This window comes from Elgaria multicarinata, chromosome 6 (assembly GCF_023053635.1).
Source record: "Elgaria multicarinata webbii isolate HBS135686 ecotype San Diego chromosome 6, rElgMul1.1.pri, whole genome shotgun sequence".
Lineage (NCBI taxonomy): Eukaryota > Metazoa > Chordata > Lepidosauria > Squamata > Anguidae > Elgaria > Elgaria multicarinata.
In genome coordinates, this window is record NC_086176.1 from 99931823 (window position 1) to 99956434 (window position 24612).

At 43.9% G+C, this 24612-nt stretch overlaps 1 protein-coding gene across 1 annotated transcript in view; it reads right to left on the reverse strand.

Moving 5' to 3' along the window:
• Positions 1–6903: 6903 nt before the first annotated feature.
• Positions 6904–24612, reverse strand: part of SLC1A3 (solute carrier family 1 member 3) — a 54267-nt gene continuing 36558 nt past the window's right edge. The window contains exons 3-9 of the mRNA XM_063128162.1: positions 22432–22636; positions 20813–20855; positions 15448–15743; positions 14081–14314; positions 12870–13064; positions 9700–9834; positions 6904–8167 (exon numbers count right to left, since the gene is read on the reverse strand). Of these exons, the coding sequence (XP_062984232.1) occupies positions 7963–8167; positions 9700–9834; positions 12870–13064; positions 14081–14314; positions 15448–15743; positions 20813–20855; positions 22432–22636 (1313 nt within the window). The 3' untranslated portion in view covers positions 6904–7962. The remainder of the gene's footprint in view (positions 8168–9699; positions 9835–12869; positions 13065–14080; positions 14315–15447; positions 15744–20812; positions 20856–22431; positions 22637–24612) is intronic.

Sequence of the window (24612 nt, forward strand, 5' to 3'; positions counted from 1 at the left end):
TGTGCATTTTCAACCAGTGTCCTTGGATATGAGATATGCATCTCATCTATATACTGTCACTGATGAACACTGCAATGTGGATGCAGAGGCTTTTACAAAGTTGCAGCCATATCCATATTGGATTGGATCCATTGTTTCAACAGAAGAAGGGGGACCCTCTGTAGCAGATCTGGAGGGTGTGCAGGTGGGCTGCAGCAAGGAGGAGAGGGTGTGGAAGTCCCGCTCCGAAAGCGGCAGCCTTCCACTGATGGAATGACAGATCTGGATCAAACACATTGTCTTCATATGTAGAAGTTGCCTCCTTCTGCATACAGGGCTTCCTTACTGCATGTGGCCGGGGTATAATATTCTTCTCTTTATGAATTAAAATCTGCAGGAGCTTCTGGATAGAATTAAGGCTGTAGTACAATCCACACTTATAAGGATAAAAGCCCTATTGAACACAGGGGTTGTGGTGTTATCCACATTTCTATTCTGGTGAGTATGTCTAGAGAGTGCGGAATGTTGGACTGAGTGGGTGTGGCTGATGATGCTGTGGAAAGGGGGAGGAGTATATAGGAGAGCTGAGTGGTTTGAAGGGTTTGGTTGGTGATTGGGTTTAGAGGGTAGATGTGTTTAGCTGTGTGATTTCTTGTCAGGGGTTTTGTGAGGAGTGAGTGAGAATAAGATCATAAGGACTAAGGATTATTATTATTGGATTTGTTTCTACCAGTATTCTTAAGAATAGGCAGGAGTTGAATAGAATTTGAAGGAACTAAGAACTGTAAACTACAATAAACATTTTATTTTGCTACCATAATACCACGTGTCAGTTTGGCTGTGTCTCCTGCTCTATTTGTTCATAAATAAACACATCACATTAAACCTTCAGCCTGCTATATTCACAGAAAAGCCTTTTTCCAAAACTCCTTACCTTTTCCCTCTGCTACAAGGGAAAGGTTATACTTTTCTTTTTACCCTTCCTCAGGTATTTAAGTGGTGGTGCTTAGCCTGAGGGAGGTGTGCACGTCAAGCCTTGTGTGTGAGGTGGTGGCATTGCAGAGGACTTCAAGATGACGATTCCCCCCCCCATTATGACATTTTATGGGGCATCTAGGTGTTGTCATCTTCCCTAACCCCCATGTTTTCCCATTTCTTCTTCCATCTTTTTCCTTTCCACAAAAAAACCATTAAGGGAAACATGTCAGAAGACGACAGATGAGGCCTCATCTAGAAGCACTCACAGTGGGGCTAACTCTTCAGTGAACATGCATAGGATTGCTCTGTGAATGAATTGACAGCTGTGATCCTAAAGTGCACTTTACACTCCCCTTGTGATCTCCGGAGTTCTCACACGATGTCTTAGCTCTTTGCAATGTATATAATGTGTGGGCGGTGTGTTGAGTTTCTGACTTCTAGGATACTTTGACATGCAATCCTACTCATACTAGAGTAAATCCCATGTTGCCACAGGTACTAGTCCTGCTCCTTTCCCACTTTTTTGCCCCTCAGTCTCCTCACCACAGAGGAGCTCATGAATAATGCAAATGTGGCTCACGCATACTGAATTCCCCCTCTGAAATTTGCACGTGGTGCAGCCCCACCCCTTATTCATATTATGCCTCCGTAGGCTGTGGCTTAAGAGGAAGTTGTCATGCCTCAACCAGGACGACTCTTTGGATGAAGACGCTATTACAGAGCCCAAAGAACATGATTCTAGTCAGACCCCAGACACTTCTGACAGCTATGGAGAAGTTTCACTGGGCCATTCAGTAACAGTGGACCTGAGGAATCTCTGGATGGGCCTGCTGCGAGCAGAGCAGTTTGGGCAGTGGCCAGAGTGGCCAATCTGGTGGAGATAGTGAAAATCACTGCAAATCCAAAATTGATAGATCTGGCCATTGGTATTGCAGAAGTCTATCATGGGCTTAGCAAGTGCATGAGCTGAGCCCCCCCAGTGCTCTTCAACTGCACAGAAGAGGTGCTCAAAATAAGAATATGAGATCTTTGTAGTGGGGAGAAGGGTGTACAGGCACAACTGTAGAGTCAGTGGGATTGGGGCATGTGGCAATGTGCAATGCAACACTTGGTAGCCACAACTGCAATACATGAGTGGAAGGACTGAGTCACACAGTAGACATAAGGGGGAGGAGTTATTAAACTGCCCAAGCAGAGTGGCCATATTTGTGATGGGCAGAAACTATGGAAACATAAGGCAAAACTTTCATTTCAGTACTACTAAAAGACGGACATTTTTAGAGCAAACAACACACATGGCAATATTACACCTTATTTCTCATGTCAGTAACTAATAATGTAAGAATAAAATTTAGACCTGGCTTTAGCTTTAATGAACAACTGAAACTTACTTTGAAGCTGTTGAGAACTTCAGATAAGTGTGAGCATTTGTGTAGAATCCGCCATATTTGGTGGCCTGTTATTCTCCTGGGGATGAGTTGGGGGAGAGTACCACACCATTCAAAAATAATAATGTAAAACTATTTTTTTATTGAAAATACACCTACAAAGTAATATTTTTCAAGCCACACTGGGTGCACCCAGCTGCCAACCCAGAACGGGCACAGAAAAGAGATTGTTCTAGAGTACCTGATTTCTGTAAGAAACAGAGTTAGTGTAAAAATAATTAAAAAGATGACATACTTTGTAACACATTTTTGTTCCTATATCGATGACTCAGAGGGACAAACTTTTACATGAAATCTTCTTTGCAATGTATTTTCAGAAATAGCATCCAATCGAAAGCAAAACCATCATTAAAACGTTACTCCATATAATCTAATATTAACTTTTGTACACACATACTGAATACAGTATTCTCTATAAAAATATATCTAGTTACATATCAGAAGATGCCTGTCTGTAATCTAGGTTTCCTTTTTGTTAGCACAAATAAGAAACAAATAATAAAAAGGAGCATCCATTACTGCCTTCAGTCAGGGATTACTCAAGAGCTTTGCATTGTTTAAGGCGCCCCCAATTCCTGAATGCACTGGATTAACTCCTATTCACGTTCTATAAGGAAGTGCTCAAGGTGTAGCTAAGTAAGTAGGATTTGCTACATGTAGAATAAGTTGCTTGTTGCATTGCTCCAAAGGAAAGACCCACCAATGTCTAGCATTCTGACACTTTCGGAACAGTCTTAACATTTCCACTTCTGCAGGGCTTATTCACAGGTCACACTTTTGAACACATGATTCCAGATGTGAGTTAGAAAACCCATGGTGGCTTGCAGCTTCAGAATTCGATAATGCTAACCACACCTCTTTTGCGCCACTTAATTTTGTCTCGAATACCTGGACAGCACAGGAAAGAACTAACCAAATTATACCAAGCCTGCAATCTTCCTGTAGCTCACAATTCGTTTTTCGAACTTCTACTGCTTCACTGGGGAAGTGCCATAGGAAGAATGTAGTCTTAGGTGAGCTGGGATCAGCCCAAGCATTTTGTGAAGGGAAGTGGTAGAATTAAAAATAAGTGTTTAACTTTGCAGTGTATTGAGAATTAGATGGGATGAAACACACCACAGGTCTTGTGTCTTTTATGTTTCTTTAAAATCTGTGACCAAATGAATGAACTCTCAAGGACAAAAGTTACAAACAATCACCTTGAAATGTTAGTGTGGCAGCTATGACACAACGAATATATTGTGCCTATCTCACAGAAGTGCTATTTTAAAAAATCCAATAGACGAGTGTGTGTGTATGTGTCTGTTTCTATACTCTACCTGTTCTGCTTCCATAAACCTTTCCTGTCTGATTCCTTTGACAATGCATGTAAAATATATACAAATCATTCTTTATTTTATTTTAATAAAAGGGCTTCATCAGGGAGTAAGCTTGAAACGGACAAATAATAATAATGAACCACAGTATTTGAATCTCAACACAATTTTTAAAATTTGCCCTGTCCTTACACCCTAAAGAAGATCTATAATATTGCTCTTTAAAAACCCTCTCTTATATTTTCAATATTTATTGAATGCATTCACTATTCTTCTGTTTATATATTCTTTTTTCTAGTAAAAGCACCACATTAGTTTTACTGTTCTAAAAGATTACCCCCTTCAGGGAAGATGTTGCTAGTATGAAGAGCTTGGCAATTTCGTTTTACATCCCCAAATATTTTTTTAATGAATTTGGCAACAATTTTCCTTTGTTTATCAAGAGAATGAAACTGGCCAAATGAATTGGAAGATCACTCTTTCCAAAACCATTCTTTTGTCCTCTACAGTGGAAATGTTACTGAACCCTGTCAGATGCTATGTGCGTTCTGCTGTCTACCATTTTTTAAAATAAGTTCTTGTTTAGCTGGTGGCAGGAATTTTCAAGAGTGTCTCCTGTTAAGATATAGAAGGGTCAAGACTGACGGACATTTCAACTGAGCAGAAGTAGTTTGAACTCACATTGCTGTATTCACACACAACTCTAGTGTAACCAATAATTTAGTGCTATGTGCATGAGCAGAAAGGAACCCACCCACAATCTTGAACTAGCATCCTCCCCTGACACAACCCCCTCACAACTAGGAGAAAGAATAAACATAATTCAGTGTCACTTTAGCAGATTCCTGGCTTATTGTTACATGCAAACCAGGAATTGTGGTTTAAACTCTATCAACTTCTATGGTTGTGGGCTCTTCCACACTAGAGGCATTCAAGAGGCAGCTGGACAACCATCTGTCAGGGATGCTTTTGAGTGGATTCCTGCATTGAGCAGGGGGTTGGACTCGATGGCCTTGTAGGCCCCTTCCAACTCTGCTATTCTATGATTCTATGAACTGCAAATCAAGCCAATCCTGAGTTGTTTTGCTGGATTGTGTAACAAACTAGAGTTTATTTTAAATCATGATTCCTGGGGCAGTATCCAATGGTGTTCTGCAAACTCAAATAGCACTATAGCACTGAATCTTTCCACTGAGCAAATGGTTGCCCATTAAGCTTGTGCAAGCATGCTTGTGCAATTTGTAACATAAGTTAGATATTTTTCTTTCACATAGCTCAGAACCTAGGCCAGATCTACACTATGATCTACACTTTCATACTGCACTATGAAAGCAGTATGAAAGCAGTATATAAGAGGCAGGAGCCACACTACTGCTTTATAGCGGTATTGAAGTGCACTAAAAACTGTTGGGGCCCATCGACCCATACCATATACTGCTTTCATACTGCTTTCATAGTGCTATATCCTGCTTGGTGTGGCTCCTGCCTCTTATAAACTGCTTTCATATCACTTTCATAGTGCTATATCCTGCTTGGTGTAGATCTGGCCCTAGTTTCCTCTAGTGCAACATAATTTGTGCTAACTGAATGACACAGTTGGATACTGCCCCTAGTTCACATGTCATGACGAGCCAGTAATCTGCTGAAATTAAATTGAAATCTGGTGGCTTATTCCTCCTCCTGGCAAGTGGGATGGGAAAGAGCACTCAGTACTACATTATGGTTTAGTTTTACATGTGAATGCAGCCAGTGTCTGCTCTGAAAACAAATGGCTTGAAATACAACAAATAGGTGTTCAAAAATCACTTTAACAACACTTTAAAATGCCTGTCTTCAACCTTAGGTGGACAGCTTAAATGGGCATTTAACAGTCATTAGAAGAAAGATGCTGACGAATTAGGTCATATCTGTATCATGGATTTAAACTGGTTTAATAGTCTCTCTTTCCAGGGAACTCTTGTTTTCTGTGTGTGATCCAAACTAATTGTTACGCTAATCACATAGTGTGTATCTAAGGGTTAGATTTTTATTTATTCTAGTGTAAGCACATACGGCCTCAATTCAGATGCACTTGGAGGAGATAATTAATCCATCTCCCACTATTTCCCTCCATATCCCCCCAATACACATGAGTGGGGAGAAAAATAAAATAAAACAAGCTTCCATTTATACCTAAGGAGACTTCCCCCCCACTTTTTTAACCCCCATCAAATACAAGTGGTGATTTCTAGGGGGGAAACAGTGGTTCTAATATGGGGGAGGGGATTTAATCCTGATCTGAATTGGGGCTGCACACACACTATAGTAAATAAAAAGCTAACTTTCAGCTTCACACTATGCTATTCTTGTAATGCTATCCTTGTATGTTTGTGGGAGTGGGGGATGGGTTAGGGCTCTTTAACAGAATTCTCAGCAAGCTGACTAAACTACAATTTCCAAAATCAGTTGGAAAATCCACAACAGATATATGGGTATATAAATGCATAATGCAGAGACTCCCTTAAAAAGTGTCAGTTAGGATCCCAACTTCCAGTGAAATTGTCTATCAAACTCACGCACTGTGCAGCTGTAGATCTTTACAATTTATTATTGTACCTACACAGTTTATGAAGCTGAGTGTAGCTCATCAGCTGTGTGTTCAGGTGTGTCTGATGCTTGACAGTTCTTTGTTTTTGCAATCCCTGGCAGGCAGCAAAAATAGGCAGTTGTGTCTGGTAGACCATGATACTTGTGTGGTAGGCTGTGTTTGGGGCTAGGAGAGTTAAAACTTGTGCAGGCCTGATCTAGTTTGATCAATGGAATGTTCCGAGTGGTTTGATAACAGTATCCAAATGGTGTTGGATACTCAGTAGTTATTTCAAAAGCCCACACTTATGCGGTACCAACATTTTAATATCCCCCATAGCAACAAAGGGATGAAAATATAGTTCCAAAGTGCATGTGTGTGCTATATGTATATATGTATGTACATATACACATAGATACGTATACAAATATTAGATTGCTGATCCTGAAAAGACAGTGTGCATGAGTAGCAGTAACTTACACGTACACAGAGGTATTTGCAGGTTCAGGATCTAGGAAGTCAATGGGGCATGAAGGTGCACAGTACCAGGAAGTATCAGGCTCTTCTTGGTACTAAAATATCCCATTGAATAGAAATGAAAACATGATACATCCCCTTTTGCTTAGCTGGTAACAAGTGTGAGTCAAGGGGGAATATTATCCATATATTTAATCTTTTGAAAATCAGTATTCTTACTTGTACTGCTCCAATAGCAATAACATAAAGAAATCATAGCTTTAAAATTTGCTACTCACTTCTCTGGGGAATGTATCAAGTGTAAGAAGTTGACTTGCAATACAATCTTATACATATCTACTCAGAAGTAAATACCATTGAGTCCAATGGGCTTTACTCCCAGGTAAGAAGGTATAGGACTGCAGATTAGGGCACAATCCTATACCCCTTTACATAGAAATAAGTCCTACAACTCCCAGCATTTCCTACCCATCCATGCTGGCTGTGGAATGCTGGGAGTTTTAGAACTTTTTTCTGCCTAAACATGCATAGAATCACACCCTTTGTGGGGTTAAAAACATGTAACAGTCATTTAAACAAATAAAACTCTTTTCAGGATTCCTTCTACGCTTTGCCCTTTGAGCTTATATTAAGTGCGATCACATTTACAGGACTAGGAAACATGTACACTTGAATATTCTTAATAATTTGCCTACAAAGTATTTTTCATCCCGTAATATATCACATCACAACTTTGTGTGATGTCTGGTATTCCTTATATTTTTTTTAAATGGGATGCAATAATATACTTCAATCATTACTAATTAGTAATATTTTCACAAAGGGCTTAACTAGGCATTACAAGAGACACAAAGCTGCTGCCATTCCACATCTTTTTCCTCTTCTTCCAAATAACATCTAGGTAAACACATGTGACCTGACAGTGTTGCCCTTCTCCTGCCTCACATTATTGGTTATGGGAGCAGGCCAATGCGCACAGAAAGGTGGCATCACATTAAGCGTGGCCCTTACTTAGATGTTTCAAGGAAGAGGAGGCAAAGAGACCCTGCATGTGCCAGCTTCATGTCTCTCATTAGTTAAACCCTAAATCTTTTCAGTGCTCTGTTTGTATAGAGAGAGATAAGACAAGATATAGTCAGGATTGGAGAAAGTATACACTTTTCATAGATCTAGTGCTCTGCGTTGAACTTCCTCTACCTTACATCTTGGTTTCACTGTCTAAGGGCTTTTCATTCTCATTCTCTTGTGAGATCAGCTGGTAAGGCTTCTTCATTTCGTTCTCTTCTATCACAGAATTACCCATCTCAGCATCCTTGTTTCTCAACTCGTGCCGTGATAAGTGTTCTACAATCCCTGCACCGATAGAATCTCCCAAAACATTGGTAGTGGTTCGTAGACGATCCCTAGAGAATAGGTTGCATTTTAAATAAACTAGGCAGAGGGACTATTTAAAAACAGTCATTGAAAGCATCTGCTAGATGATACAATACATGTACACATTTATTCACTAAAATTAGGAAAGGAAGATGTAATCTGCAATGGAATTAAGAGAGCAATCCCATTGCCCCTAGAGAGTGTCTGGTTTACCAGCTTCGAGATCATGCTCCCCATCCACTCCCTTACTCTCCCCCTCATAGCTGGTGCAGAGAGAACTGCGCCAGCTACCTCTCCATACTCAGAAACCTGAGCAGGAAGACAGGGGGCAATCACAGGGGTGGGAAGAAAACCAGGGATGCTGCCTTATGCAGCTTCCAATACTTGTCCCTGCCTCCTTCCTTCCCCCTTGGCTAGATGGGCAAAATCGCATGTTTAGCAAAAATGCAGGGTGGCTGGAGCATGGAGGTGAAGATCACCTAACTCTTCCTGTTAGAGCAGTATGACAATGGAATCAGTTACCTAGGGAGGTCGTGGGCTCTCCCACACTAGAGGCCTTCAAGAGGCAGCTGGACAGCCATCTGTCAGGTATGCTTTAGGGTGGATTCCTGCATTGAGCAGGGGGTTGGACTCGATGGCCTTGTAGGCCCCATCCAACTCTGCTATTCTCTATGATTCTATACTTGTTCCAGCCGCCCTGCATTAGGATACTCAGAAGCCTCTGATTTCGGAGGGTGCCAACTGGGATTTCGCCCTTAATCTGTTTGTTGGTACTGTAGTAGTGAGAATACTGACAGTATGCAGGGAAAATTCAATTCTGAATCCAGCTAAGAAGCATATTTAAATAATTAAGTAGCAAAGCCAGCAGAATAAGAGCTTTTATCACTGCATGTATGCTCTATTGCGCAGGGACCTATCCTTTTTTTCTTTTTTCTTGGATATGTTACTCTATAAAATGTCGCTGGACATGGATGAAGAACTGCATCATTTGGAAGGATGCAGCAATTAATGCTTTTGGCAAGCTAAATTTTGCTCACTGAAAATGTGTTGGCCAGTGAGACCGTCTGCGTGATGGAACTTTTCAACAACATGAATTGCAAAAAAAAAAAAAAAAAGCGCCGTGCAATTTGGAAAGCCATGGTGGAAAGCCTTGCAGTTACACAAATATGCAAAGAGTTTTATTTGTTACATTTGCATATGGGGTTATCTTCATTTTTTGCACCCCAACAACCATATGAATTAAGGTGTGTGTGTGTGCGTGAGAGAGAGAGAGAGAGAGAGAGAGAGAGAGAGAGAGGAGAGACCAACTAGTAGGCTTCCTAGGTGAACAGAGAGTTGATACCTCCAGGGCCAACATAAACGTCCTGACAAATACATCATGCTGGCTTGCTTTGTATATGAAATGACCATTTCCAAAATCCTATGCAATCTGTCTGAGTATTACTGTTGTAAAGGAACACAACACATCCAAAGAGGAATGAACTAAAATGATTTGCACAAGCGCCCCTAGCTTATTTCATTTTATGATACAGTTTACCCTGCATTCGTGAGGAATACTCACAAAAACCAATCCACGGCAATGATGAGGGTGATATCGTCTGTGGGCAAACCAACAGATGTCAATACAATCACCATAGTGACCAGGCCAGCCTGAGGAATTCCTGCTGCACCAATGCTGGCAGCTGTAGCTGTGATGCTGTTCAGACAAAGGGAACACCAAAACAATCATAAGCCGAGTTCCCCCACTTAACGGGGAGCGATGAATTGTGAGGGCGAGCAGGCCGGCAGCAAAGCAAGAAAGGCTGGTGAAGAGCAGCTGCACAGTCCCAGGAGGGGACTGCTGAGCCAATCTGCATTTTGATGGGGGTGGGGCCAAAGAGGCGAACCCAGCAGAGTGACAGCTCTCCTTTGTTCTGCCTCCAGTTCAACCTGAGGCTCCCAAAAGCAGACCTCCCATGAGGCTGATTTTATTTATTTTATTTACTTATTATTTATTTATTTATTTATTTATTACATTTTTATACCGCCCAATAGCCGAAGCTCTCTGGGCGGTTCACAAAAATTAAAACCACAGTAAAACACCCAACAGGTTAAAACACAATTACGAAATACAGTATAAAAAGCGCAACCAGGATAAAACCACACAGCAAAGTTGATATAAGATTAAAATACAGAGTTAGAACAGTAAAATTTAAATTTAAGTTAAAATTAAGTGTTAAAATACTGAGTGAATAAAAAGGTCTTCAGCTGGCGACGAAAGGAGTACAGTGTAGGCGCCAGGCGGACCTCTCTGGGGAGCTCATTCCACAACCGGGGTGCCACCGCGGAGAAAGCCCTCCTCCTAGTAGCCACCTGCCTCACTTCCTTTGGCAGGGGCTCACGGAGAAGGGCCCCTGTAGATGATCTTAAGGTCCGGGTAGGTACATATGGGAGGAGGCGTTCCTTCAGATAGCCTGGCCCCAAACCGTTTAGGGCTTTAAATGTCAATACCAGCACTTTGAATTGGGCCCGGACCTGGACTGGCAGCCAATGAAGTTGTAAAAGGACTGGCGTCATGTGATCTCGCCGGCCAGTCCCTGTTAATAACCTTGCTGCCCTGTTTTGCACCAGTTGAAGTTTCCGGACCGTTTTCAAAGGCAGCCCCACGTATAACGCATTGCAGTAATCCAAACGAGAGGTTATCAGAGCATGGATAACTGTAGCTAAATATTATTACATTTATATACCGCCCCACAGCCGAAGCTCTCTGGGCAGTTTACAACAGTTAAAAATGGTAAACATGAAAAAGTATACAAAATTTAAAAAAACATCAGAAACATAAAAACAACAGTATAAAAACAACAGTATCGTTGCAAGAGTTCCTCACTTCTCACACAATGGGTCTGTATTTTTTTAACACACACACACACACACACACACACACACACACACACACACACGTCCCAAGAGCTGGGGTGGGCAGCTTTGGAAGGCAGAGGGGATACCCACCCACCCAGTTCAAATAGGTCCCCAAAACAAAAAGAGCCACAGAGTTTTGCTGCTGACATTTTTCTCCCTTTCTCAAAATACAGGGTCAAAAGCTGATTGCATGGTGGGAAGGTATTTTTCTCCCTCTCTCATAATACTAGAACCCTATGGGTTCATCCCATGAAGCTGATTGGGGGGAGATTCAAGGCAGATAAAAGGAAGGACTTCTTCTCACAGCGCATGGAATTCACTACCACAGGTTGTAATGATTGTGAACAATTTGGATGTCTTTAAAAGGGGGTTAAATTCCTGGAGGAGAAGGCAATCAATAGGTACTATTCCTAAAAGCTATTTGCTACCTCCAGTAGCAAAGGCAGTAAGCCTATGCACACAAATTGCACATTCGTCTCCTATTTGTGGGTACCTGGTCAACAGTTGGTCAGCCACTGTGTGAACAGAATGCAGGACTAGATTGACCCTTGGTCTGATCTAGCAAGGTTCCTCTTATGTTCTTACCAGAATGCGCTACTGCACAAATTTAGCTTGCACACAAGCTAAAGTTGACAAATGTTATGTTCTGTAGCAGTTTGTCATTGACGTTTTGTGCCAAATAGGCATTCTTTCGATCAGCAACTTCAAATTTTGATAGGACAGTGGCAGGGGCTGTACTGGGTAGTGGGGGAGGGGGCTACAGGGGCCTCATTCAGCTCTATATCCATTTGATAGCACATTTAATATACTCCATGGAAAATTACTGAAGTTGAAAAAAGAGTATGCATGGAACTTGGTGCTTTTCCTGAGCACCTACAAAAGGATATGATAGAGTTGGGAAAAGTGCAGAAAAAGGAAACTAAAATGATGAAGGGGCTGGAGCATCTCCCCTATGAGGGAAGGTTACAACACCTGGGATTGTTTAGGTTGGAAAAAAAGGAGGCTAAGGGGAGATATGATGGAGGTGTACAAAATTATGCATCATGTGAAGAATGTGGATAGGGAGACATTTTTCTCCTTCTCTCATAATACTAGGACCCAGGGTCATCCCATGAAGCTGATTGGTGGGAGATTCAGGACAGATAAAAGGAAGTACTTCTTCACACAGCACATAGTTAAACTATGGAATTTGCTACCTCAAGATGTAGTGATGGCCACCAATTTGGGTTGGCTTTAAAAAGGAGCTGGATAATTCCTGGAGGAAAAGGCTATCAATGGGTACTAGTCCTGATGGCTAAGTGCAACCTCCAATATCAGAGGCATTAAGCCTATATACACCATTTGTTGGGGAACATGGGTGGGAGGGTGCTGTTGCACCATGTCCTGATTGTGGGTCACTGATTGACAGATGGTCAGCCACTGTGCAAACAGAGTGGTGGGCAGGATCTACACTACTGCTTTATAACTGTTTATAACGGTCTTGACAACTGTTGAGGGCCATAACACATTACATATACAGTTTTCAAACTGCTTTCAAAGTCTTATATCTTGCTTGATGTCATTCTGGCCCTGGACTAGATGGACTCTTGGTCTGATCCAGCATGGTTCTTCTTATGGGAGCTGAGATTTGCCAAGGCTCCCAATACAGGAACACATGGTGAAAGAAAAATGTGTTTGCTGCCATGCAATGTGATAAGCAAACCGCCCAGAGAGCTTCAGCTATGGGGCGGTATATAAAGGTAATAAATAAATAAAATAATAAATAAGCAGACCTTAATCTCACTGTTAAACAGAACCATTTCAAACTTTGAAGTTTTTGCAAGGTTTACCAACCTGATTGTGATAATTTGTCCAAAGTTTAGATCCATGTTATTAACCTGTGCAATGAAAATTGCAGCCAGTGCCTCATACAGTGCTGTTCCATCCATGTTAATAGTTGCACCCACGGGAAGCACAAATCTTGTAATGCGTTTATCTACCCCATTATTCTCTTCCAAACACTTAAATGTGATTGGCAAGGTGGCAGAACTAAAAGCAAAGAGGGAGAAAGATAGCATTACAACACTTGAAAAAGGCAGGAAAATTGCTGCGGATAATGATTAAACACTTTTTAGTGCTGACATCATGGAAATTGGCAAATATGAATGATCCACCCAGAAGACATACCATTGACAGGAATTTCCTATCACCTCAAATTACTCGAAGGACTATGTATTTCAGTGGAACTGACTCACAACATTGAGCTGTGAGTCAATGGGCAATATTCAATGCAACACGAGCACTAATGTAAATTATGTTGTGCTAATGTAAGGGACCTCTTGCACATCACTAATAGCAATAGCTAACATTGATGGGTTTTCTGGGGAATTCAATTGCAACAGCTAATGCTGTTGATGTTGTGCTAGACGTCCCTTTTGTTAGTGCAATGTAATTTACATTAGGGTTCATGTCACATTGGATACTGCCCAGTATTCCAATTTGGCTAAGGTTATCTTCATACATAGTTTAGTCTTCTGTGTGCATATTACTGGAAAGGGCCATACATTTTTGGTAGACCACATACGGTGTCTGCAAATTTTCTCTAGTTCAATCCTTTTCACTTCAGATGAAGAACGTAGGCCTCTACCCGCAGCCTTCAAGAACTGATGCCCACCCCAGTAGACAGTACTGGGCTAAATGGTTTGAATTAGTATAAAGCAGCTTTAGATGTTCACTTGCTGGATCAGGAACCATGGATGTGAATCAGATGTGCATTTAAGTGCACATTGGAACATGCATGCCAAGATGGATAGAATTTATATTCACTGTACTGCTTACAATGATATGTGAATTCACATGAGCTTCTCCATCCACATTGATGTACAAGTAGTCATGTGCAAATACATTTGTCAAACATGACTAGGGCTGGATTGGAGCATGATGTGTGGGCCAATGAAATGATGTCCACACATATGCAAATCATCCCTCAATGTTCACAATTCAAAACTTATCCCATGCAAAATTTGACCCAAAGCCAAACTTGACTTGGTTATGAATATTCCTACCTTGAAGATGTTCCCAAGGCTGTGATGAGAGCTTGCAGCAATCCTCCAATAAAGACCCAAGGATTCTTTCGAGTAATTACAAAGTAGAGCAGTGGGAGAACAATAATAGCATGGATGAGTAAGCCAATGATGACTGTAACAGTATACATGGCAAGCTGTCCTCCAATCACACCCATATCTTCCATCTCAACAATTTTTCCAGCTATCAAAAATAAGATACCAAGTGGTGCGTACCTATAAACAAATTACGAAGTTAATACTGAGCTATTATTCAACTACAAGACCATATATGTGCCAAATTATGTGCTATCGATGTAACTCATCATTCTCTCATACTCAGAACTTCCATGTTACATTCTAAAGGTGCAATCCTACACATGTTCAGACAAAAAAAAAGTCCTGAATTCCACTGTCAACAGGGCCCGCTGGGGCATTCTGGGAGTTGTAAGTCATTTTTCCTAACTAAATCCTTAGTTAGGATTGTGCCCTAAGTAAGAGGAGTTAGGGCACAATCCTAAACACATTTACTAGGAAATAAGCCTGGCTGATCACAGTGGGACTTACTTCTGAATTAACATGTATCAGTGCTTTGTTATTTACCCACACTGAAAATTAGTGGCAAATAAGTGGAAAATGCTAGGCACATTGCAGATCCCTCATATTCAAGATGTGACCTTAGTTTATTCTAATCCTAGTTGTCATACTGGGGTATGATGGGTATTGTTCTGGGTTTTTGTAGCTCCCTCCCCACTTTGGACTGACTCTGGTTTTGTCAAAGTGCAAAGTATGAATTTGGTCTCGGTAGACTAAACAGGTTAACCTGATTTGAAAATGAGCCCAAAAGCAAGAACCTATGTTGTTGTAGATCAGTCTTACCCAACCTGGCCAATCCCCAATTGGCTAGGGCTAATGTGAGTTGTAGTCAACTGGAAGGCACCAGGCTGGGGAAAGCTGTTGTAGATTTTGCTTAGGTATGTTGAAGTAAACTAATAGTATGTGAACTTATACCAGTTCAGGAATTGGCCAATTTGCTAGTAATAACACTGATCGTAGTTTTAACAAATAATTTAGCCTTCCATGGCCTTGCTGCCCTCCTCACCCTGCATCTCTCTGCTCTTATATTCAAATATATCCTCACCTTCAGTTCTCCACTAAGGGTGTCTGCTTCACTGAGCAGTCTGAAAACCCACCGGAAGGGGGCTCAATGAAGAGGGAGGTGGGACAGGATTCTCACAGGGGCCTTTCACTCCCCACTTTCAAGCCTTTCAGGTCTGTCAGAAAGACTGAGGCGGAAGTTAGGGTTAGCATCCTGAGGTAAGGAACTCTGAGGGCCAATGGCTGACGAGAGAGTAGCGTCCAATACTTACCACATGATTAGTCCTACCAATCGCATGATAGCCTCATTAAGGCTATCAAAGAAGTCTCTCAGTGCTCGTCCTTGTTCCTTCATGTTCCCAATGACCAGTCCAAAGCTGATCGAGAACACAACCAGTCCAAGTGCATTCACTCCATTTACAGCCCCAGGAACAGGGATCATCTCCTTTTTTAACTGAGTTAGGTTTTCCATTGCTTCTGACACGTTGTTTATAATGCCAGCAAGGATAGATGTTTCATTAGAATCATGGTGTTTAGTAGGTATTCGTTCCTCATAGTTTGTTTTGAACTGTCAGAGATGGAGGGGGGGGGGAAGGATAGATATTATTTTCCAGGTATTCAGGAAACATTATTCCTTAGACCACTCAGTTGCAACCCTGAAACCATTTACTTGAAACCGCTGGACCAAGGTAGAAGTAATCATAACTTTTCTGCTTCCAGTGTTATAATTTGGGTTTTAATCTGAACAATATATATTCTCTGCATTCTAACACTGCTATACTGAAAATTATCACAGGGCAATTTTTATATAGCTTTCCTAGGCAGATCTACAGCAAGCAGGATATAACACTTTGAAAATTGTTTGAAAACTGTAAGTAGAGTGTGTTGTGGGCGTCAACAGTTGTCAAAACCATTATAAGCTATTTTAAAGCAGTAGTGTAGATCCTGCCCTGGTAAGCAATGGAGCCTAGGCAGAAGATTCAATTGACAAATCTGATCTTGGTTCTGGACCATGCTATCTCTATTGAAGGCTGGCAGGTGTGGGGCTCAGGTGGCCTCTTCTAGTCCTTCCCCCAACCAGATGGTTCCTGGCGGCCTTATCAGCTTGCTCTCGGGTCTGGTGGTGCTGCTGCTGAATGCCAGGTCAGTCCAAAACAAAATCTCTCTCATCCATGATCTGATTGTGGATGAGGGGGCTGACCTGGTATGCATCACTGAGACCTGGGTGGGGGAACTGGGAGGGGTTGCTCTCACCCAGCTCTGCCCTCCTGGGTACTCGGTGCAGCACCAGCACAGACTCGAGGGCCGGGGAGGGGGGGTTGCCGTGATCTATAGGAATACAATCTCCCTCTCTAGGCTTCCTGTTCAGTCGAGTGCTGATCTTGAGTGTCTGTACTGTGTGTTGGGTACTCGAGACAGATTAGGGATTCTGCTGGTGTACCGTCCACCCCGCTGCCCCACAGTCTCCCTGCCTGAGCTGACGGAGGTTGTCTCGGACCTGGTGTTGAGAACCCCCAGGATGGTGGTTCTGGGGGATCTCAACTTCCATGCCGAGGCTGCTGTCTCTGGAGCGGCTCAGGACTTCATGGCTGCCATGACAACCATGGGGCTGTCTCAACATGTCATCGGCCCAACACACGCAAAGGGACACACGCTTGATCTGGTTTTCTCGACTGGGCAGGAGGATGGTGATCTGGAAGTGGGGGAACTAACATCTACCCCCTTGTCATGGTCAGATCACTTCCTACTGAGGTTTAGACTCTCGGCGGCCTTTCCCCTCTGCAAGGGTGGGGGGCCTATTAAAATGGTCCGCCCCCGGAGGCTAATGGACTCCGATGGATTCCAGAGGGCTCGGGGGGATTTTCCTGCTGATATGGCCGGTGCTCCTGTCGAAGCCCAGGTCGCTCTGTGGAATGCAGAGATGACTCGGGCGGTTGACACGATCGCGCCCAAGCGTCCTCTCCCTCTGAGCAGAGCCCGGTCAGCTCCTTGGTATACACCTGAGCTGAGGGCGATGAAGCAAGAGGGGAGATGGCTAGAACGCAGGTGGAGGAAGACTCGTGCTGGGTCTGATCGAACACGGGTTAGAGCTCACTATCGAGCCTACTCTGTGGCGGTGAGGGTGGCAAAGAGGCAGTTCTTTTCCACCAGCATTGCGTCTTCTCAGTGTCGTCCGGCGGAGATTTTCCGGGTGGTTCGTGGCCTGTTACACTCTGGGCCAGGGCGAGAGATGGTGGAACCCTCGGTAGCACGCTGTGACAAATTTGCATGGCACTTTGAAGATAAAGTCGCTCAGATTCGTCATGAATTGGACACCACACTTAATGCAGCTCCACTAGTAGAGGTGTTCAGAGCGCCGTCCGGTTCAGTTTTATTGGATGAGTTTCAGTTAGTGAGGCCCGAGGATGTGGACAAGGTGCTTGGCCAAGTCCGGTCGACCACCTGTGTGCTTGACCCTTGCCCCTCATGGCTCATTACATCAAATAAGGAGGGGATCGCCGGCTGGGTCCAGGAGGTTGTAAATGCCTCCTTGAGAGAGGGAGTGGTGCCGGCCTCTTTAAAAGAGGCGGTAATTAGACCACTCCTGAAGAAGCCTAATCTGGACCCGGAGGATGTTAACAACTACAGGCCGGTGGCTAATATCCCTTTCCTGGGCAAGGTGCTTGAGCGGGTGGTTGCAGGACAACTCCAGGCACTCTTGAATGAAACGGATTATCTAGATCCATTTCAATCGGGCTTCAGGCCTGGTTTTGGAACGGAAACTGCCTTGGTCGCCCTGTCGGATGATCTCTGTCGGGAGAGAGACAGGGGGAGTGCGACCCTGTTGGTTCTCCTGGACCTCTCAGCGGCCTTCGATACCATCGACCATGGTATCCTTCTGGATAGGTTGTCTGAGCTGGGAGTTGGAGGTACTGCGTTGCAGTGGTTCCGCTCCTACTTGGATGGCCAATTCCAGAAGGTGGTGCTGGGGGATTATTGCTCTGTGCCGTGGCACCTAAGCCATGGGGTTCCACAGGGCTCTATCTTATCCCCTATGCTGTTTAACATATACATGAAGCCGCTGGGGGAGGTTATCCGGAGATGTGGACTGAGGTGTCATCAATATGCGGATGATACCCAGCTCTACCTTTCCTTTTCATCAAACCCAGGTGAGGCAGTGGCTGTTCTGAACCAGTGTCTGGGCACGGTAATGGACTGGATGAGGGCTAATAAACTGAAACTCAATCCAGACAAGACGGAGGTACTGTTAGCGGGTGGTTCTTCTGTCCGGCGAGGTGATGTTTGCCCTGTCCTGGACAGGGTTGCACTCCCCCTAAAGGATCGGGTCCGTAGTTTGGGGGTGCTCTTCGATCCAGAACTGTCACTTGAGGCACAGGTGAACTCAGTGGCAAAGAGCACCTTTTATCAGCTCAGGCTGATATACCAGCTGCGCCCTTATCTGGACAGAGATAGCTTAGCTACAGTTATCCATGCTCTGATAACCTCTCGTTTGGATTACTGCAATGCGTTATACGTGGGGCTGCCTTTGAAAACGGTCCGGAAACTTCAACTGGTGCAAAACAGGGCAGCAAGGTTATTAACAGGGACTGGCCGGCGAGATCACATTACGCCAGTCCTTTTACAACTTCATTGGCTGCCAGTCCAGGTCCGGGCCCAATTCAAAGTGCTGGTATTAACATTTAAAGCCCTAAACGGTTTGGGGCCAGGTTATCTGAAGGAACGCCTCCTCCCATATGTACCTACCCGGACCTTAAGATCATCTACAGGGGGCCTTCTCCATGAGCCCCTGCCAAAGGAAGTGAGGCAGGTGGCTACTAGGAGGAGGGCTTTCTCCGCTGTGGCACCCCGGTTGTGGAACGAGCTCCCCAGAGAGGTCCGCTTGGCGCCTACACTGTACTGCTTTCGTCGCCAGCTGAAGACCTTTTTATTCACTCAGTATTTTAACACTTAATTTTAACTTAAATTTAAATTTTACTGTTTTAACTCTGTATTTTAATCCTATATCAACTTTGCTGTGTGGTTTTATCCTGGTTGCGCTTTTTATACTGTATTTCGTAATTGTGTTTTAAACTGTTGGGTGTTTTACTGTGGTTTTAATTTTTGTGAACCGCCCAGAGAGCTTCGGCTATTGGGCGGTATAAAAATGTAATAAATAAATAAATAAATAAATAAATAATAAATAAATTCCACCCACACCCACCCAGCCCACAGGGGGCTGCACTTCTTTCCTCTGCCACGCTGCTGAATTTGCCACCATGGGTGCAAAAAAAGGGTCAAATTTACTTTAAAACAGATCATTTTTTTACTGCTTTGGCAGCAAACCGCTGGCCCTTCTTTGCTGCAACAGACCAGGGGTCCATCTATTCATCTGTTCATACTATAGCCAACCCGCTGCCCATGGGAAAACCACAAGCAGGACATGGGTACATCAGCACTCTCCCACTCATGTTATTCAGCAATTAGTTTACATATGCAGACTGCCTTTGATAGTGGAGGTAGCATATAGCCATCAGGACTAGTAGCCATTGATAGCCTTCTTCTCCAGGAATTGATCCAACCCTTTTTAAAGCCATCCAAATTGGTGCCCATCACTACATCTTGTGGTAGTGAGTTCCATAATTTAACTATGTGCTGTGTGAAGAAGTGCTTCCTTTTATTTTTCCTGAATCTCCCACCAATCAGCTTCATGGGATGACCCTGGGTCGTAGTATTATGGGAGAGGGAGAAAAATGTCTCCCTATCCACATTCTCCACACCATGCATGGTTTTGTACATAATCTTCCATGGCAAATTCAGCAGTGGTGGTGGGGAGGGTGCAATTAAAAGCTGGAGGACTGCATGGAGCTCACAGGCCACTTGTTGCTCACCTAAGGTAAAGCTGGTGAATGGGGATGTGTGCCACAGAGGCTACCTAGCCCAGTACTGTCTCCACTGACTGGCCGTGTCTCTTCAGGGTTTCAGGCCAAATTCTTTCCTAGTCCTCCCTAGAGATGCCAGGATATGTCCAATGACAAAGATGGATCAAGTAGCATCCACAAAACTTCAAACCTGGTCCTTCAGGGAGAATGCCACTCCATCCAAAGCAAAGTAACCACCATTTACCTTGACAGAGTTGGCCGGGGAGATAGTTCCGTTTTTTGAGAGCATTTCTGAGCCTGAAGGTTGCCCATTGCTGATATGAAATGTATGGTTACGTTTTCAATAGAGAAATCACCTGCAGTAGTATCAGTACTAAATGGAGTTCATTTATAAGAATGAATAATCATAAAAGGATTTGGTAGGAGAATAATGGGGAAGGATTTGGAGACTTGCAATCTTTATCTCTCCGTTTTCCCTGGCTCCTGAGTTTTCAAAACATGAGGTGGAAACTCCCTTCAAATACATGCTTCTCTTTGGTCCTCCTACACAGTTTTTGTAAATGAATTCTGACCAAATCAAAACATAACATGGCCATAAAAAACTTACACATTTATGCCACCTAAATGAAATAATGTCCTTCTGTTTCCACAATGGCAATCTTATGCAGGAGTGAACAGCTACTAAATCCCACAGAGCTCTTCATCAGGCAGAAAAACTCTGTGCAACACAAAACATAATCAACCCGACTCTTGTTTGACAAAAACAACACACTATTACCTGTTTAAAGCAGGCTTCTACCAGATTGGGGGGAAACATGTTTCTGTGAAGAAGAAGAAGAAGAAGAAGAAGAAGAAGAAGAAGAAGAAGAAGAAGAAGAAGAAGAAGAGTATTTAAGACACATTACACATCTTTTACCATGATTTCAAGATCAAGCAGGGAAGGAATCAACTTAGTTTTACACCACAGTAAAGTTGGTACATATTTTGGGTATATAGAGCAGAGATAAAGTCTGTTTGAGGCAAGGTGCAATCCAGTGCACATGTATTAATAAGCCCTATTGAATTCAGTGGGATTTATGTCCGAGAAAGCATGTGTAGGTTATCAAGAGAGGCCCTTCTCACCTGCGTGCTGCCAAGAGCAATTAGGTTGGCGAATATAAGGAACAGGGGCTTTTTGGTAGTGGCCCCAATCCTCTAGACCAAGCTTCCATTGGGGGTTCTTCAGGGCCCTGACCAACCTGTTTTCACAGGCCTTTCCTTAATTTTTTGGTTGCAGTTCTATTTACAATCACTATTTGTATTGAATTTTATTGGGTTATACTGTTTCTTTTATCTTTTATACCACCTTGATAGGATTCTACCCTCGAAGGCAGACTAAAAATATTTTTGAATGAATGACGTTCTCTCCTATACAGCCTGCATGAAAATGCAGGCAACTAGCTTTGGAGCAGGCTATTTTTTATTTTTTTCAAAAAAATGCCTTCCACTAGAGAAAAGTCTTTCCTTCCTATGTGGCTAGCACAAAAGCCGAAGTGGTGGAAGAAAAATGGAGCAGCCTGTCCTTCCCCCATCAGCTCACACAAATTCCAGCACGTACATGGATTTTTTTTTATCACCTCTGGCTACCTGGTGAGTAGTTAAATACAAAGCTGCCTCAGGTCTTATGTTTGTATGTTACTAATGAGTTGAGGGTGCCATCTTGAACAGAGAAAAAAAGGATTGATGGCTCTGAATGTGCCATCACGACAATAATTCATTTAGCCAAACTGTGTCACTCATATCAGTGTTTCACCTAGGGCTTGTTCAGATGACATGCTAACCCACTGTAGACCACTAAAAAACGCAATCCACGGTGGGTTAGTGTTCCATGTGGTGGAAGATTTCCATCCCCATGATGGGCAGAATCCCACCTTCTGCAGGACAGTTAGCGGGCTTCCATGGTGGCTCCCGTGTCATCTGGTGAGAACTCTGTGGGTTTTTCTCACTGTTTCACTGGGGGGGAAATAGCAACCATAGAGTCCTCTGGCAAGAGCAACCACCACTTCTGGCAATGCTTTTGCCGCCTTGGCTGGTGGCCATTTTTTTTTTACATTTTTCACAATGCAGTTGCTGTTGGGTGCCCATTCGGGGCATGGAGGATGGCAGGATCCACAGTTAAAAGTGATCTAATTGATCTAACTACAGGGTGGCAATATCATGTAGTGGGCCAGCTTGTTGTAGTTCTGTTTCTCCTCTCCTCTCTGTATTTCCCCTACCCATCCACCCCTGTGTGCATGTCTGCACAAGCCCCCAGTGAAACAACTTTGTGAACCGCCCAGAGAGCTCCGGCTATTGTAGAAATGTAATAAATAAATAAATAAATAAACTTTTCTGACACCATCAACAACGCCACCTTACCTGATTAAATCCAGAAAGGCATCTGCAGCGGTCACTCGCACAATCTTGCCTTCTCGATGCATTTTTTCCTTTGAACCTTTCCCAGGGTGGATGATGACCACCATGATTATTCCAATCAAGACAGCAATGATTGTGGTACTCATGTAGTACACAACTGCTCGGAGTCCCATCTTCCCTGAGGCTTTACTGTCCAGGGCAGCCACTCCTAGCAAACGGAAGCTCAAGTGTAAAGCTAGAGTCTGTATATATATATATATATTAGGAAACTGTGAATAGACATGCCAAATCAAATGCTTTTTGATGGAAAGTCCGATTCCTGCCCAGCCAGAACGGCTTGTGAGGGAAGGGGGTTTGTATGTTGTGGGCAGGAATGAGCCAGATAAATGTCATTGTAGCTTCAGGAGAAGGCAGGGCCAAGCCTATAAAAGTTGACCTCTTTCAATGCTGGCCCTACCCTCCATCCCTAGTAACCAGTATGGGATTAGCCAGTCACCCCCTTTGGAGGGAGGGCTGAGTAGGAATTTTTCCTGATGCATGTTTGTTTGGCATACAGGTTTTTGCCTACTTCATACTGGCCTAAATTAATTAGCATTGGAGATAAATAAGTCAATTGGTGGGTGTCAGGGTAGTGCTGGAATCTCAAGAGTTTAGAATAGGGATGGCGAACACTCTGGCATCTTTAGGGTGATTGGCATATAGAATCATAGAATAGCAGAGTTAGAAGGGGCCTACAAGGCCATCGAGTCCAACCCCCTGCTCAATGCAGGAATCCACCCTAAAGCATCCCTGACAGATGATTGTCCAGCTGCCTCTTGAATGCCTCTAGTGTGGGACAGCCCACAAACTCCCTAGGTAACTGATTCCATTGTCGTACTGCTCTAACAGTCAGGAAGTTTTTCCTAATGTCCAGCCAGAATCTGGCTTCCTGTAACTTGAGCCCGTTATTCTGTGTCCTGGGGGGAATCCGCACGTCGTTCTGAGATCGCTTCTAAGCGAGCCCAGAGCGGCGTGAAAGCGAGCGTGTAACTTGCCTTTTGAAGAGCCGACGAAGAGACGTCCTTCGCGCCGGCGCCACCCAACTCCCTCCTCGCCGGCTGGGACAGAGCACTCGGGGGAAGAAGGCGGGGTGGAGAGCTTCTTCCACTCTCAACCCCGCCTTCTTCAGCCGAGCTCTCCTCGCCGCTCGGCAAGGAGGTCTGCGGGCGGCGGCGGCGGGAAGGACGTCTCTTCATCGGCTCTTCAAAAGGCAAGTTACACGCTCGCTTTCACGCCGCTCTGGGGTCGCTTAGAAGCGATCTCGGAACGACGTGCGGATTCCCCCCAGGACACAGAATAACGGGCTCAAGTTATTGATCCTGTCAAGTTATTAACGGGATCCTGGCCCTCCTCTGTGTGACAACCTTTTAAGTATTTGAAGAGTGCTATCATGTCTCCCCTCAATCTTCTCTTCTCCAGGCTAAACATGCCCAGTTGTTTCAGTTTCTCTTCATAGGGCTTTGTTTCCAGACCCCTGATCATCCTGGTTGCCCTCCTCTGAACACGCTCACAGCCCCCGAGGAGCCGCAGGGCTGGCTCCTCGAGGGCTGTGCAGCTCTCATGTCAGGATATGATGTGCCTTTGGGGACCTTCCTGTCTCATCTACTTGAAGCTGTGCAACACTTAGTGGAGATGACGCAGGCTGGTCCCCCCATACAGTGTGGGTTGAATAAGGGGCCAGGTTTACCCAACCCCTGTGTTCAATGGATTGGCTCGCCCTTATTGGCAGGCTAGTCACCTGGAGCAAGAACTATTAAGATTCCCACACTCTCACGCTCAGATCCAAGGAGGGGTGAATTACCCTACTTAAATAAAGAGGCCTTAGTTTATCCCAGGCTCTGGTGTCTGTGTCTTTATCTCTAGGCTTCATTCTCCGCTCGCAAGATGACCACAACACAGCTTCCATTCCTCTATGAAAGCTGCTGTTGCACCATTGGTCAACTCTGCCCCTGCCCCCTCAAGCACAAGAAGGTCTCCATAACTGGGACCATCAATCTTCCTGAGAAGTTGCAAATGGGGGCAGCTGAAAGGATTGTAGCAAAGCAAAGAGACTAAACTAGAGCCCATGTGGTGTTGTGGTTAGAGTGTTGGACTAGGACTCAAGAGGTCTTGGTTCTAGTCCACACTCAGCCATGAAGCTCCCTG